Source organism: Crinia signifera, chromosome 8 (genome assembly GCF_055691185.1).
Source record: "Crinia signifera chromosome 8, ASM5569118v1, whole genome shotgun sequence".
Classification (NCBI taxonomy): domain Eukaryota; kingdom Metazoa; phylum Chordata; class Amphibia; order Anura; family Myobatrachidae; genus Crinia; species Crinia signifera.
This window is the reverse complement of record NC_139224.1, coordinates 21,043,729-21,060,046: the sequence shown is the minus strand read 5'-3', so window position 1 is coordinate 21,060,046 and position 16,318 is coordinate 21,043,729. Positions and strand designations below refer to the sequence as shown.

At 49.3% G+C, this 16,318-nt stretch overlaps 1 protein-coding gene across 1 annotated transcript in view; it reads left to right on the top strand.

Annotated features, from left to right (window-relative positions):
- PLXNB1 (plexin B1) overlaps positions 1-11,963 on the top strand; it is a 308,999-nt gene extending 297,036 nt beyond the window's left edge. The window contains exons 30-38 of the mRNA XM_083155963.1: positions 785-888; positions 1,031-1,115; positions 4,447-4,613; positions 4,810-4,970; positions 5,347-5,494; positions 5,587-5,651; positions 5,750-5,825; positions 7,180-7,254; positions 10,691-11,963. Of these exons, the coding sequence (XP_083012089.1) occupies positions 785-888; positions 1,031-1,115; positions 4,447-4,613; positions 4,810-4,970; positions 5,347-5,494; positions 5,587-5,651; positions 5,750-5,825; positions 7,180-7,254; positions 10,691-10,795 (986 nt within the window). The 3' untranslated portion in view covers positions 10,796-11,963. The remainder of the gene's footprint in view (positions 1-784; positions 889-1,030; positions 1,116-4,446; positions 4,614-4,809; positions 4,971-5,346; positions 5,495-5,586; positions 5,652-5,749; positions 5,826-7,179; positions 7,255-10,690) is intronic.
- The last annotated feature ends 4,355 nt before the right edge of the window (positions 11,964-16,318 follow it).

The following is a 16,318-nucleotide window of genomic DNA, read 5'->3' as shown; positions in this document are numbered from 1 at the left end:
GTTTGTGGTCTATATAAGTACTAGGAAAACATGGAATGAGGATGAATCATATTGGCTCCTATTACCCCATACCTACTGGCTGGCAGCACTGGGTAACCAGCGTAATGGGGTATATTGTATGGATGCCAGTGACAGATATGTAATCCTGGCCAGCCGAATCAGCTGTTTGGTTGCTGTATCTGTATATTTAGCCAGTTCTGTCACTCATCCCCTGTGTGTATAACGCTGGGCGGGGTTACAAGAGTGATTGACAGCGTTATACACACATAGTTTCTGCCTTAGGCCCCCCGCCCAGCGTTATACACAAACCCACACCCCCCCAGGGAAAAGACCAGCGTTATACACATCCCCACCCCCTTGACATCACCTCCCCCCGCCCAGCCAGGGCTACAGTACACACCCACCATCCACCATTACTCCACAGCCACCAGGTGTCTTCCCCTAGTGGTAGTAGTGGGTATGCCCACCGTCCCCCGGGGTGCAGACCCGCCGCTCTGGGGAAGGGGAGGGCGGGCAAACCCAATGCTCTGGTGAGGGGGGGTGCAGCCAGACCCGCTGCTCCAGGGGGGGATGCGGCCAGACCCCCTGGGAGGGGTGCGGCTGTAGCCCCTTACGACGGTGTGATGAATCACCTAGTATCACCTAGTAACAGGATACGCTGTGCCTGTCCGCCCCTGAGAAGCTCCCCGATTGTCTAGGACTCATTTTGCTGCATTTCGGGATGTTGGGAACCAGGAACCAATAATATTTCTCATGCGGATGTTTATTGCTTTGCTATTGGCAGAGTGGAGATCTGGGCTGGCCGGACACCTTATCCTTTCTGATGAAGATCTGACGTCTGTGGTGCACGGATCGTGGAAGAGGATAAATACATTGCAGCATTACAAGGTGGGAGCTCATAGAGAGTTACATGTGGCTTTGTCTTCTGCTGCGAGGCCTAGAGCCAATACTGCTGGTGTTATAGGTATAATGACATCTGAACACTATCATATAATAAACAGACTTTATTTTCCCAACCCTCTTTCTGCAGGTTCCCGATGCTGCCACGGTCGCATTGGTCCCCCGACTGAGCAAGCATATCCACCCGGAAAACCATGATTATATCCCAGGAGAGAGTGAGTCATTACATTCATTGATGGTGTTATTTAAAGATTTTACCTAAACTAAATTGAACACAGTCAGTGTTCATCACATTGAATATCAGCCCAGGCTCCACCTTTCCACTTATTAGCGCAGGATCTTCCTTTCCTCTACCTTGTCCAGGCTCCTCCTGTCCACTACTTCATCCAGGCTCCTCCTTTCCACTACTTCATCCAGGCTCCTCCTTTCCAATAGACAGCCCGGGCTCCTCCTTTCCAATAGTCAGCCCGGGCTCCTCCTTTCTACTTATCAGCCCAGGCTCCTCCTTTCCACTACCTTGTCCATGCTCCTCCTTTACACTAGATAGCCCAGGATCCTCGGGTCCCCTAGACAGCTCCAGGCTCCTCATTTCCACTACCTCGTCCAGGATCCTCCTTTCCACTAGTCAGCCTAGGCTCCACCTTTCCAGTACCTTGCCCAGGCTCCACCTTTCCAGTACCTTGCCCAGGCTCCTCCGTTCCACTAGTCAGCCCAGGCTCCTCCGTTCCACTAGTCAGCCCAGGCTCCTCCGTTCCACTAGTCAGCCCAGGCTCCTCCGTTCCACTAGACAGCCCAGGCTCCTCCGTTCCACTAGACAGCCCAGGCTCCTCCGTTCCACTAGACAGCCCAGGCTCCTCCGTTCCACTAGACAGCCCAGGCTCCTCCGTTCCACTAGACAGCCCAGGCTCCTCCGTTCCACTAGACAGCCCAGGCTCCTCCGTTCCACTAGACAGCCCAGGCTCCTCCTTTCCACTAGACAGCCCAGGCTCCTCCTTTCCACTAGACAGCCCAGGCTCCTCCTTTCCACTAGACAGCCCAGGCTCCTCCTTTCCACTAGACAGCCCAGGCTCCTCCTTTCCACTAGACAGACCAGGCTCCACCTTTCCAGTACCTTGCCCAGGCTCCACCTTTCCAGTACCTTGCCCAGGCTCCTCCGTTCCACTATTCAGCCCAGGCTCCTCCGTTGCACTAGTCAGCCCAGGCTCCTCCGTTGCACTAGTCAGCCCAGGCTCCTCCGTTCCACTAGACAGCCCAGGCTCCTCCGTTCCACTAGACAGCCCAGGCTCCTCTGTTCCACTAGACAGCCCAGGCTCCTCCGTTCCACTAGACAGCCCAGGCTCCTCCGTTCCACTAGACAGCCCAGGCTCCTCCGTTCCACTAGACAGCCCAGGCTCCTCCGTTCCACTAGACAGCCCAGGCTCCTCCGTTCCACTAGACAGCCCAGGCTCCTCCGTTCCACTAGACAGCCCAGGCTCCTCCGTTCCACTAGACAGCCCAGGCTCCTCCGTTCCACTAGACAGCCCAGGCTCCTCCGTTCCACTAGACAGCCCAGGCTCCTCCGTTCCACTAGACAGCCCAGGCTCCTCCGTTCCACTAGACAGCCCACGCTCCTCCTTTCCACTAGACAGCCCAGGCTCCTCCTTTCCACTAGACAGCCCAGGCTCCTCCTTTCCACTAGACAGACCAGGCTCCTCCTTTCCACTAGACAGCCCAGGCTCCTCCTTTCCACTAGACAGACCAGGCTCCTCCTTTCCACTAGACAGACCAGGCTCCTCCTCTCCACTAGTCAGCCCAGGCTCCTCCTTTCTGCTATGCAGCCCAGGCTCCTCCTTTCTGCTATGCAACCCAGGCTCCTCCTTTCCGCTATGCAACCCAGGCTCCTCCTCTCCACTAGTCAACCCAGGCTCCTCCTTTCCGCTATGCAACCCAGGCTCCTCCTCTCCACTAGTCAGCCCAGGCTCCTCCTCTCCACTAGTCAGCCCAGGCTCCTCCTCTCCACTAGTCAGCCCAGGCTCCTCCTCTCCACAAGTCAGCCCAGGCTCCTCCTTTCCGCTATGCAACCCAGGCTCCTCCTTTCCGCTATGCAACCCAGGCTCCTCCTCTCCACTAGTCAACCCAGGCTCCTCCTTTCCGCTATGCAACCCAGGCTCCTCCTCTCCACTAGTCAGCCCAGGCTCCTCCTCTCCACTAGCGAGCCCTGGCTCCTCGTCTCCACTATGCAACCCAGGCTCACTGTCAGCACCGGGGTTTCTTGTGTTCCTGGCTGTGACCGTGGTGAACCAGTGGAGGGCGCTGGGTAGCAGAATATAGGAGGCTTGATATGTGACATGCACTGGGGACCCGGGCACAGCGAACCAGAGGGTTGGCGGAGACCAGAAGCAGGGGCGCGGAGTCTAACTTGCCAGCGGTATTCACCAGGGAGTCCCGCAAGGAACTATGGACTTGGCTGCGTCTGACAAGCAGGTCGCGGCCCCCTGCCCTGGTCCTCTGGACGCAGGCTGGGAGTGAGGACACAGGAGATATGAGAGAATGTCTTTGGAGACGGCCTGGGAGCCGGAGGTGATAGTTGGCAGCCTGGGAGCTGCGAGACGGCCTGGGAGCCGGTGATGACCGTTGGCAGCCTGGGAGCTGCAGGATGGCCTGGGAGCCGGAGGTGACGACCTGGGAGTCGTCAGTACACAATGTAGATAACCAGGAAAGTGTAACAGAGTCTCTGGAGGTACTTTAGTATATAGTCGACACGGGATGTCGACAACAGGGGAACATACGATAATATTTGGAGACAGCAACTGATAGACGTCAGGGATGTCGATGGAGATGTAATAGTCTCTATGGAGCACAATAACTGTGAGCCAACCCAGGTGTTGACAGGGGACTGTCGACAGGAACAGGACAAGATGGTGAAAGTCACTGATATTGGTAACTGGCTTAAGAGCCAGAGGGGTGCTCAGCGAGACACCTGATACTCGACCGCAGGGATGGTATTAGCAGGAGTCTCTGGAGATGAACGGAACCAGGTAAGTAGCAGCAGGACACTAGGAGAAGGTATCGCTGGAGACTGGATAGCCAGGAGCCTTGGAATTCTCTGTCTCTGGGGTAACCACACAGGAAGCAGAATGAACATTTGTTCAAGGCCAGGAGGACTCTGGGAAGCTGGCTTATATTCCTCCAGGTGATTGCTTGATTGTCTGCAGCAGCAGACAGAACCAGGAAGTATGCCTTGAGTTACCTGGGATCATGTGACTGGTGCTGAACTCAGGGAGCCTCACTGGAGCTTTAATCACTGAGAATGCCGAGCAGCTGCTGCAACAGCAGCAGCTAAGAAACAGACAGACATGGAAACATCAGAAAATAAATGTGAACCAAGTCAGGTTCATGACACTCCCCTCCCATGGGTCCATCCGGTTGCCTTCATTAGCCATAGCGGGTGATAGAAAAAGTGTTTTATTCACCACCTAAGTCTGAGCCATTGTGTTATGTTTGCAGTAATAATTTTGCCTGATGTATTTTGTCTGTAACACAACTATACCTGCTGTACTTCTACAGAGACCCCAATGCTGGAGGACGCTGACGAGGGCGGGATTAAACTCTGGCACCTCGTTAAGCCAACAGAAGAGCCAGAGCTGCCCAAGCACAGGAGAGGGAGCTTACGTGACAGGGAGAGAGCGAAAGCCATCCCAGAAATCTACCTGACACGTCTGCTGTCTATGAAGGTGAGAGAGGGCTCTCCCACAATGCACCACATTCCTGTCTCATTGGCTGAACTGTCACAAGTCTCGGGTCCGTTTCTGCAACGTTTTAGGAGCCCAGATTATCAATGTAACAATATGGCGGCTTCTGCTTGTATTCTCCAGACCATAACCACTAGGACCGCAGGTTGTAATGGTGGCTGATTTGATTTCCTTGCAGGGAACACTCCAGAAGTTTGTGGATGACTTGTTCCAGGTGATCCTCAGCACCAGTCGTCCTGTGCCCCTGGCCGTCAAGTATTTCTTTGACCTGCTGGATGACCAAGCTGCACACCATGGTATCACTGACCCTGAGACCATTCACATCTGGAAAACCAACAGGTGCGGCAGCCCTCTGACGTGTTGGCGTAGATCACCCATGACATACACATGTTTTTGGGTCACGGTGCTGGTTCCTAGTGCACAGGCTTATACCTTGATTGCTAACCTGGACACTCCAGCTGTTGTTGAACTACACATCCCAGCATGCTCTGCTTCAGTTTTGCTATTTGGCCATACTAAATCGGATGCTCAGCATGCTGGGATGTGTAGTTCAACAACAGCTGGAGTGTCAGGGGCTAATAGATGGTTTGTTCAGCTGCTCACAAAATAACTATGCCCATAGGGCCTGATTCAGACAATCATTTACGCTGCTCCAGGAACCCGGGCCTCACGCGTTTCTCAGCCGCAGGGTGTAATCTTCTGTTTTTTCTGACAGTTTGCCTTTAAGGTTCTGGATCAACATCATCAAAAACCCGCAGTTTGTGTTTGATGTGCAGACGTCGGACAATGCGGACGCTGTGCTGTCCGTTATCGCTCAGACCTTTATGGACTCCTGCACCCTTGCTGATCACAAGCTGGGACGGGTAAGTGACAGGTTCTACGAGGGGCGGCCGGCCTGTTATACGTTCCACAGCAGAGCACAGTAGTCTTATTGCAATCTCATTTTCCTACGCAGGATTCTCCCATAAACAAGTTGCTGTACGCCAGAGACATCCCGCGCTACAAGCAGATGGTGGAGAAGTGAGTGCGGAACGGCGGCGGGGGGAATCCGTCATTTACTCCTGTTGTGGCTGTGACCGAGTTTTCTGACTTATACTCTTTATCCTCTTCTTATGTAGATATTACGCTGATATCCGACAGACCATATCCGCCAGCGACCAGGAAATGAATTCAGCTTTAGCGGAGATGTCCAGGGTACTGATGCGTCCGGAATCACATTCTAATGTTCATACAAATGTTATAGACATTGCGGTCAGGCAGGCAGATTGCTGAGTTGTGTTACACATGGAGAGATAGAGGGGAAACCATCGTCACTGAGAGTCCACCAACACATACAGATGCGTCCACATACATCTGCTGTATCCTCCGGGTGTGTGTGAGTGACTCGGCAGCGCCTGGTGTATTTTTTGTGACTTTTTCCTGCTAAATAGCACCTTATTTGCACAGCGGAGTGAATGGGAAGCACAAACAGCTTCTGCTGATTAAAATGATGTTCACCGTGTCTATATTCCGTGTGTGACTGCAGCAGTATCTGCGTAAGAAATGTAACTGTATAGTGATTTCCTGGAAAACAGTGTAACATAGCATTTCGCGTGCAGATATAGCCGCAGTCACACACCGAATATAAGACAGGTGTCATATTTTAATCAGCAGAAGTTACTTGTGTCTTATTCGCTCGGTTTTGCAAATAATATGTTTTACCAAAAACAGTTGCAAAAAAAACACCCCGGGCTACCGGGTGGCGCCATGGCATAGGTGCGGCATGTAGCTGGCCTTAATCACAAGTAAATCCGGGGTAGATGTATGAAGCAGTGATAAGGGAGGATAAGTAAGCTAGAGGAGGAGTGGCCCATGGCAACCAATCAGCACTGAAGTAACATCTGTAATTTGCACAAAATAAAATAATACAGAGCAGCTGATTGGTTGCCATGGACACTTCATCTCCCACAACGCGTGTAGGAGATCACAGGCAAGACCAGGTGTGTAACACTGACACACAATCAGTGTCTGATCAAAGTCACACTGGATGGCATTACACATTTATTACAGCACATCTGTAGTATTAGTTTTATACATGTCCCTAAAAATTCTGAGGTCCAAATGGATCTCGCATCTGATTGGTTGCACAATTCACCATGTGACGATCTACACCACAGTGTGGAGGCAGCCATTTTGTTATCTAGAAGGAATGTTTGAGATTTGCACCTATCAAATCACTGGGCTCGAATGACATAATTGTTAGTGGGCCATTATTAGAGATGCCACAGAGTGTATTGTTAATATTAGTTACATAGTTAGTAAGGTTGAATAAAGAGGTTCGTCCGTCCAGTTCAACCTGTTTAAATAATAGATTGCATAAAGATTTGATTTTCCCAAGTTTTACTAATTCAGCACACAAAACGGCTGTGTGTGTGTGTGTGCGCGTGCGAGCGTGTGTATGTGTGTGTGTTAGATACACATTCAGCCACAGGGAGATATATGTGATCCAAAGAGATCAGTGGTCAATCTCCAATCAACTAATCCTCTATATATGTATTTGTTTATTTAGAATTGCTCAGGTGAACTTAATTCCTTGGTGGCCCTCCACGAACTCTACAAGTATATTAATAAGTATTATGATCAGGTGAGTCACTGGAAATGATGCGTGCATGTGGTTTAGAAGCTTACTATTCCTTTGGTTTGACCTAAATATGTATGTATATATCTTTTTGTGGTAAAACTTCTGCGCCTTCAGTGTTGACATATAATCAAGACGATTATGTGATAATCCTTAAAGTGCTTTCTATGTGCGTACCAGATTGTTTCAGGCAATATCGCACGTAGAGGTATCTTTCACTCCGAAGTGCTCCTTCTTCCTTTTATTTTCAGGCTCCGCCGATTGCGTAGGGCATTCGATTGCGTATGAAAATTCCCAGAAGGAGATATTAGGAGTTTACAAAATATTTGTGAACATATGTGCAATCAAAGTGATGCCTTATAATAAAGTGCTTGTGCATGTGCAAGAAAAATTATTATTAGGGGTGAACAAACGCCACCTTGTGGCTATCCTTATTTAATTTGCACGCGTGTGATCACCCTGTGAAAAAGACTTTTTTCAAAAAACAGGTACTGAACTCACACTGTGAATATCTTTATCCGGATGTATTTCCCTTCGGGAGTAGTACAAGACCCTTAAAACCAAAAAAAGCTCCCACCAAGGGAAAGGCTGATAGCGTAATATTGTTTCATAAAATACATTTATTTAAAAACAAACACACATATATAGAAAAAAACAGTAAAAAATGGACCCGTACATTTGACTTAAAAAGACATGCTTATCTGATATAGGTCAGCGGGAATGGAGAGGTCCAGGACCAGAGTATGTTCTCCCTGAAGGAGAGGATCAGGTAGACAAGTATGGAGCAAAGGCTCTGGCACAGTGGCAGGGTATACACGCGTTGGGTCGACACACTAATGGTTGACATGCATTGTGTTGACCACTAAAAATTGACACCGCTTTGATCGACACCTGAAATAGGTTGACATGGTTGGAAGGTCGACAGTCAAAAAGGTCAACATGGGCTTTTCACTTTTTATTTTTGAGCTGACATGTGTCGACTGGCGGTATTTCATGCACTACCATCCACTATGGGGGAGAACAGAATAGTGTGCAGCATGGCATAGTGTCCATATCAACATTCATGTCAACCTTTTGACTGTCGAGCAAGACACTGTCGACCTAATACTTGTGTCGGCCTTCCAACCATGTTGACCTTAAGCACGTCGACCTATTTCAGCTGTTGACCTAGTGTTATACTATGGAGTAACCAGAATGGCAGCATGTCAGGGCCGAAACTAGGGTTTCCGGCGCCCGGGGCAAGGCAGTCTTTTGGTGCCCCCCCCCCCCCCCCCCCCCCCCCCCCCCCCCCACCTAGTGATGCTGCTGCGCGCCGAAATTTTTGGTGGGTGTGGCCTAATTTGGGGGCGTGGCCTATAATCGCTGCTCTCCCGCGAGGCCACACCCCCATTTTGCCGCTATACAATGACAATGCTGGCAATACGGGCACAATGCTGGCAATACGGGCACAATGCTGGCAATGCAATGACAATGCTGGCAATATGGGCACAATGCTGGCAATACAGGGACAATGCTGGCAATACAGGGACAATGCTGCCAATACAGGGACAATGCTGCCAATACAAGGACAATGCTGCCAATACGGGGACAATGCTGCCAATACGGGCACAATGCTGCCAATACGGGCACAATGCTGGCAATACGGGCACAATGCTGGCAATGCAATGACAATGCTGGCAATACGGGCACAATGCTGCCAATACAGGGACAATGCTGCCAATACAGGGACAATGCTGCCAATACGGGCACAATGCTGGCAATACGGGCACAATGCTGGCAATACGGGGACAATGCTGGCAATACAATGACAATGCTGGCAATACGGGGACAATGCTGGCAATACGGGCACAATGCTGGCAATACGGGGACAATGCTGCCAATACAGGGACAATGCTGCCAATACAGGGACAATGAAGACACATTCTGCTCACCTGGACTTTCTCCAGGGACAGCCCTTGCTCGACAGCCCCTGCTCAGGTGTGGGGTGCGGCGTCAGGCAGCTCCTTCACTTAGCGGGTGGGAGGGCGGGCAGCTCCTTCACTTAGCGGGAGGGAGGGCGGGCAGCTCCTTCACTTAGCGGGTGGGAGGACGGGCAGGAGGGTGGCCGGGAAGCTCCTTCACTCGGCGGGTGGGCGGACGGGCTTGGCGCGCGCGGCGTCTCCACATGATCACGCTGGCCGCGTCGTCAGCCCCCGCCCCCGTGAGGCGCCGCGATAGGACGCTCGCTCGTCAGGGGAAGGAGACGTCATGTCTCACTTCCCCTGGCATATTTACACAAATACTGTGAGGTCCGGAGCGGTCCGCCAGTTGCCGGTCCCTGCGCTACAGCGTCCCCGGACCTCACAGCGCCCCTCACCTCCAGCGCCCGGTGCGCGTGACCCCCCAGCCCCCCCCTAGTTACGGCCCTGAGCATGTGACATCATAACTAACCAATGATCATCAATGGGGATAGAACACTCTGCTCACACAGATACTGCTTATACACACAGGGTTTAATGACGCCAGCATTGCCAGAGCTGTATATGCGAATCACTGGCGTATTAGGTTATAGTCTGCACAGACCTAGTCACATTGCATCTATTCTATATTTAGTACATACATGCCTTATGTGCTGCCATGTCACTTCTGCTTGTTTCATCTCATCTGCTAGAAGAGTGTCATTGCTGCTGTGAGCCTTTAGGTGGCGCCAGGGAGCTGATGACATCCGGCTTTGCAGACAGTTTTATAGGGATGTCTTGGGAATGAAAGGATTCTGCCCGGTTTCTCCGACCAGCTGTTCTAGCACAGTGCATTTATCTCTGATCCACCCGCTGGGAGAGGTGTAGAAGTACCAGTGTCAGTGCAATGAGGATGTCTTTCACATTGCCATGATTACTTCTTTACAGTGACAGTGACTCTAGCCTCTCCAAGCCTGGTCTCCATGCTTTCCTACAGAGAGGAGCATGGGTAATTGTATTACTTTCAGGATAGCCCATACAATGACAGAAGCTGTTTGGTTACTAATTTGGGTGATACGCAATACTCGGTGCAGTGCGTCATAGCTCGCCGTCAGTATTCAAATGACCCCCTTCACTCGCCGTTTCCACCTCGCTGGTTCTTTTCAGCAAGGTGGCAACGGCGAGTGTGCCCATTACAATGACGAGGCTCACCACAAAATGCTGCGGACTCGCTGCATTTGCGGCAAACCTCGCTGTTTAAGGGAATCCTCTCCGTCCTCCGACGGTGCAGATTTTGCCGGAACATTGAATATGACAAGCAGCCGGCGAGGGGGTTTGACGGCGAGGGTGGCTTGATTTCGGCGATCCTCACCAAAAACAAGCCATCCTCACCGTACACCGGCGGCATTGAATACACAGTTTTATCTCTGTCCTTTATTTCATCTTGAGACTACATCAAAGCCAGGGTCCTGAATGATAACCGCCATGTGTTTCCTATTCTGCAGATTATTACAGCGCTGGAAGAGGACTCGACAGCCCAGAAGATGCAGCTGGGGTACAGGCTGCAGCAGATTGCCGCCGCCGTGGAAAACAAAGTCACCGACTTGTGACCAGCAAACACGGACGGACTACCTGCTACTGAGCACGACCGGTTCCTCGCCCAGCGCTCCCTGAAAGATTTTTATAAAATCGCAGACACTTTAGCACCTGCCTCTGAGAAGGAGCCGGCCTTGCGGGACCTATTGTCACATTCCTGAATGACAAATCAGCACGGCCTAGAGCTCACGCAGCCAATGAATATTTTTTATATGGATTTTTTTGTTACACTATAAACTTTGATAAACAAGATTTGTATCCCACAAACGGGGAACTCTTGTAGTCCTGCCGGCTACAAAAAAGAGCAGGATATCTTATTGCTCCATGTGCCAAGTCCGTCGCCTCTTATAGCGGGGGGGGACAAAAGTATGCAGCCAGGCAGATTCTCCGATTACTGGACGCGTTTTATTCGCAAGCCTTCTGAGAACGGACTGGTGAACTTCTTGGTGAAGCCACGCGTTTCCATCCCGGTGGTCTTATGAAGACACTGACACCTGGATTACTGTCCTAGCAGCTGTAGATTGTATGAGCAAACGGAACAGTTTAACCCAACCGACCATACAATCTATTGTCCTGTGACCATTTCCTTAAAGCATTAGAACATTTAACTAACCTAAAATCTAACCGGCTCAAATATCGAGGTTCATTACGGCTTTTTATTCAGTTACTGGATTTTACACAGTTGTAAAGCTACTTGTACATGAGAAGTATCATTTTATTATTTCAAAGTTGCCATATTTTTATTTGCCTTCGAGAATCCCTCGTCTTTTTCCGAAAGGAGAAATAAAAAGTCTTCCTTTTCTCCAGCCGCCCACATTTCATCTGCTTACTCAATGAGCCGCTTGGATCAAATACTCGAAAGGAACCGCCGTCCTTTATGAGTGCATGAAGGAGAATCTTGTCGCCTGTGGTCGGACCGTAGATGGTTTATCCCTGCACTAAAGAATTCTAGATGCGTATTTATTAGCTTGATTGAGAACTTTTAACTTAGAACCGCTCTCGGAATCTCCCTTTTCTCTTAGAGAGACACAAAACCGCTCCGGTAGGGTTCAGGGTCTTATGGCGATTTGCTGCTCTGAAACGGATATGTAAATACAGTAGTTAGAAAAGAAGATATTTAAATACTAAAGGAGGATTGTAATTTATTTTTTAAGACAGCACATGACCCTGGGAGGCTCACAACACCCCCCCCCCCCCCCCCTCTCGTTCCATTCTTTTATTTTTTAGCTGTTTTTATTTTTCTTACTATTCCGTTCTTGTTATGTTTTTCATGCATTCCTGCCTACCGTTCCCAGCTTGTGCTGCCTTTCTTAAATAACTAGAATTTGTGGTTAACATAATATAAATAAAGAAATAAAACTTGAAAGTGAATCCTATGCGATCCTAATAATGTTGTTAGATTATGTTCCGAAAGCTACAAATCTGTGAAGTGATCAATTGTTTGCATCAAGCGAATGTAAAACACAACACACTCAAAAAAATAAATACGTCTAATGGGAAAAGAAAAAAATAGTTCTTACACAAAATACTCAATAAACTTTAATATGTTCTAAAATTTCGTCTGCAAATGTTTTTTTTTTTTTATTGAATTTGGGTCATGTTGGAGGGTATGGGTTAGTTCAGGGTTGCCTACCTGGCCCTCTCCTTCAGGGAGAAAATGCTCTGTTCCTGGCCTTCCCTGGTAATGTATGATTGCCAGCACCTGTGGTGAGCTAGGTAATTGATAAGAAAGGTGTCACCACAGGTGATGGCAATCATACATTACCAGGGAAGTCCAGGAGCAGAGCATGTTCTCCCTGAAGGAGAGGGTCAGGTAGGCAACCCTGGGTTAGTTTCACCAGAGAGTGATGTATTTATCTGGTCACAACTGCTCTGTAAAGGGTTAAGGAGCCATCCAGCATCAGAGAGAGTGTTTTGCAGTCAGGTAAAAGAACCTGGTTCACTGCAAACCCCAGAATGAGTCTTTGATGTGTGTTTGGGTGGGCTCCCAAACATACGGCTCCAGTCCAGGTTTTCAGACCTGCACAGCCACAGGTGGGAACTGGGCTGATTGCAGGCGAAGGGAAAGGGATTTAAACCTTGTTCAGTTTGCTGCACATGGCACTGACGCTCGCTAGGAGCCAGTGAGCAGGGACAAGTGTTATAGCACAAGGGACTTGGACTGCCAGTGCCCTGAGGCATCGTGAGCAAAGAGCGCTGGTTGGACAAATACTGTTGTTTGTATAATCCTAATGTTGCTGTAAGGTGGAGTTGTGGCATGTATGCTATTAAATACAGGCCCAAATACCAGAAACTGCCCTCTGTGTCCTGTCTGAACTGCGAACCTCTTACACTATATACTGGTCATGCCAGTGATTATGTGCTGCTTATGTTAGTCCATCAGTATGGAGGTCCTGAGGTTAGCACTGTAATGATGGATGTTGGTCCTGGACACATTGATATTGCCTGAAGCCCACTCTATTGGGTTTCTTCCTCCATTTCTGACCATAAAGCATCAACCATCGGTTCCTTTGGGGTCTGCTATGCTGTCAGATGCTGCAAATGTTTTGCAACAGCGCTCGTCCCATCTTCCCAAACATTACACAGTGATATCTGTCTGCCGGTTACTGGAAATTAGTCTTACCTTTTCTTATATTCACATAGAGCCCCCCCGGGGCCTAATTCGGCATGTTAATTACAGAGAGAGCAGTTGTCTCTCGATCAAAAGTTCCCACCCATACAGAAAGAATAATCACCATTTGCAAAATTGCAAATGCATCGCAAATAGTAGTTGCTATGCATATGGATATTTCTTGGGGAATATGCACATGTGCAATTCAAATGCTGCGCACATTCAGTCATTCAATAATCAGCCAGACTTCGTATTCTCTAAATAGCGATCTATGCAGAATTAGGATCATAGTTTGGCTACTCAGCACCCTAAATCATACTTGCTCAAAATGCTCAGCACGTTGGGGAGCGTGGTGGAGAAGGGTGATTGAGGGTAGGGGCAGTGCAGGGGGCGTGTCTGCAAAATTTGCATAATCATAGAACCACCCCTGCTCCATAATGCTGAGACTATAGGCAGAGGGGCGGGGCAATGATGTCCTGATTCACTGGGACTAAGGTATCTGGCTGGGAGACTTCCCTGCTCTTCTGGGAGCAGAGATTTTCCGAAGCCTCCCGGCCATTCGGGGAGAGTGGGCAAGTATAAATATTGAGAGGGCTCAATTTTATGTGTTCCTTTACTTGCAAAATAAAAATGTATTTACAGTATTGTTTTGTTATCCGTTACTGGAAAACTAAACAAAAAAGTAGATGGAAAAGTCAGATCATCAGTCAATTTACCAACAATGAAAATACCGACAACCACTGTCAGGGGATGCGGTCAAAATCCCGACGGTCGAAATACCAATGCCGGAATCCCGACCGCCGCAATGCCGGCACTTTGTCCCTCTACGGGTGTCCACGACACCCATAGAGGGAGACTAAAATAGTGTGCCAAGCGTAGCGAGGCAGCGGGCCCACTGCGTGGCGAACGCAGCGGCGGTCGGGATTCCGGCGTCGGTATTTCGACCGTCGGGGTTTCCAACCACCGTTATTTCATACTGATCCCACTGTCAGATAGTCAAAATACAGACACATTCAAAATGCCGGCATGGTCAAAATGACGACATTTCATATGTCGACATGTCACACAGATTTCTTCTTTGAAACCAACTTGTTTTTACTTAACGGTACAAGTGGGCATAAAGATTATAATTATAATTGTGTGCCAAGCGCAACGAGGCACTGTGCCCGGAACATGAAGAGCCATGTGAAAGGACGTGGTACATGTCGACAGACACATGTCGACAGACACATAAAAAAAAACTTGTAGACTTTTTGACATGGCGAAACTGTCTGCCAATGCTTGTCGGTATTTGGACCATCTTTATTTTGAATGTTGGGAAATCGTACTGAACTCGTTATTCCAACTGTAATTGACTAAAGGGGTTATTCTGGTTGATTGGAAGGAAATAGGGGTAGCTGTCATCCGGTGATGTCAGCTGCCCGCACCCGCCTCATGGCATCATTACCATGAGAGTGCCCGGAATTCTCATGTGAACATAAGTATAACCAGAGCCAAACGGGACTAATGTATTTTACCCGCACAATACTGACCGTTCTTACATTGCAGGGGGTAGACTCCTGTGAAACTAGCCAATGGGAGTCTGGGTGCGGGCATAGAAGGAGCGTGATGCCTTATGGTAAGTTCTGGATGCAGCCCAGCATCTGACAGCGCTGCCAAATCTCCGGGGAACCAGCTAGCACATATAGTGCATACATCAGAACACATATGGTTTATATGTGCTAAGTGGTTCCCTCCTGCTCTGTATGGTTTGCGCTGCAACCCAGGGGCTTCAGCCACCGCTGCTTCATTTCATGTTAATATCCATGCTGTAGATTTAAGCACCCAAATCTAATTCTCTCTGCACAAGTAACATCTACCCCACCTGCAGTGCACATGGTTTTGTCCATCTAAGAAGGAATTTGTCAGAAAGAGTGAACCAAAATAACCCCCGTAAAGCAGGTCTGATGACTGGTGATAAGCTGACACCATAGTTAGATGAGACATGCGGCATCAGTAGATCATGTCAACACCAGTGAGAAAACATTTTTTTCATTCAACCATTTTTCAACAATTTTCAAAGATAACCACAGGTTTAAGCCAAAGTAAAATCAATTTCCAAACACAAGGAAATAAGTGACTAATATCATGCATATTTTTTTATTTTTATGCTCTTGTTGCACCCTCAGGGGTGTATTTGATGGTTTTTGCAAGCGGTGACAGCGAGCAGTATTCAACTGACCCCCTGCTAGGTTTTAGGAGCCAGGGGGCAACGGCGTATGCGGCCGCTAAATCAGCGAGGCTCGCGGCTAAATGCAGCTGGCTCCCTGCATTAGCTGTTTTGGGGAATCCTCGCCGTCCTCTGACAGTAAGGATTCCCCCGGCGCGTTGAATATGGTGATCGGCCTGTGCAGGGGTTAAACGGTGAGGATCGCTTGTTTTTGGCGATCCCAGCTGTTTAACCCCCTCACTGGCCGCATTGAATACGGCCCTCAGTATTTTCCTAAATGTCTGTGAGGCCGCACATTTTCAGATGTACCTTTCATTTTTCACATTATTTGATTTTTGATGTGGCCCCAGCGGCATTCAATCCTTTGGGTGTGGGCACCAGTAATTGGATCAACACATTTTGTTCTAATGGTTAACTGTCCAATGAGTGTAGACAGGGAGTGCCCCAGGCGAGTCGGGGTGGGGGCGCCCCGGTGGTACCTGTGTAAAAAACTTGCGTCCCCGGCATCCCTGCTGAGTGCTGGTGCGTGCAGGGGTGTCCGTGCCGCCGGGGGAACCTATGGCGCTGTTATTGTGTATAAGCTGGCTGCGGCCCGCGGGGTCCTTACAGTGAATAGAAAATAACTAGCGCTTCCCGCGCCGCCGCGCGCATAGCGCTAGTTATTTTCTATTCACTGTAGGGACCCCGCCGGCCGCAGCCAGCTTATTCACAATAACA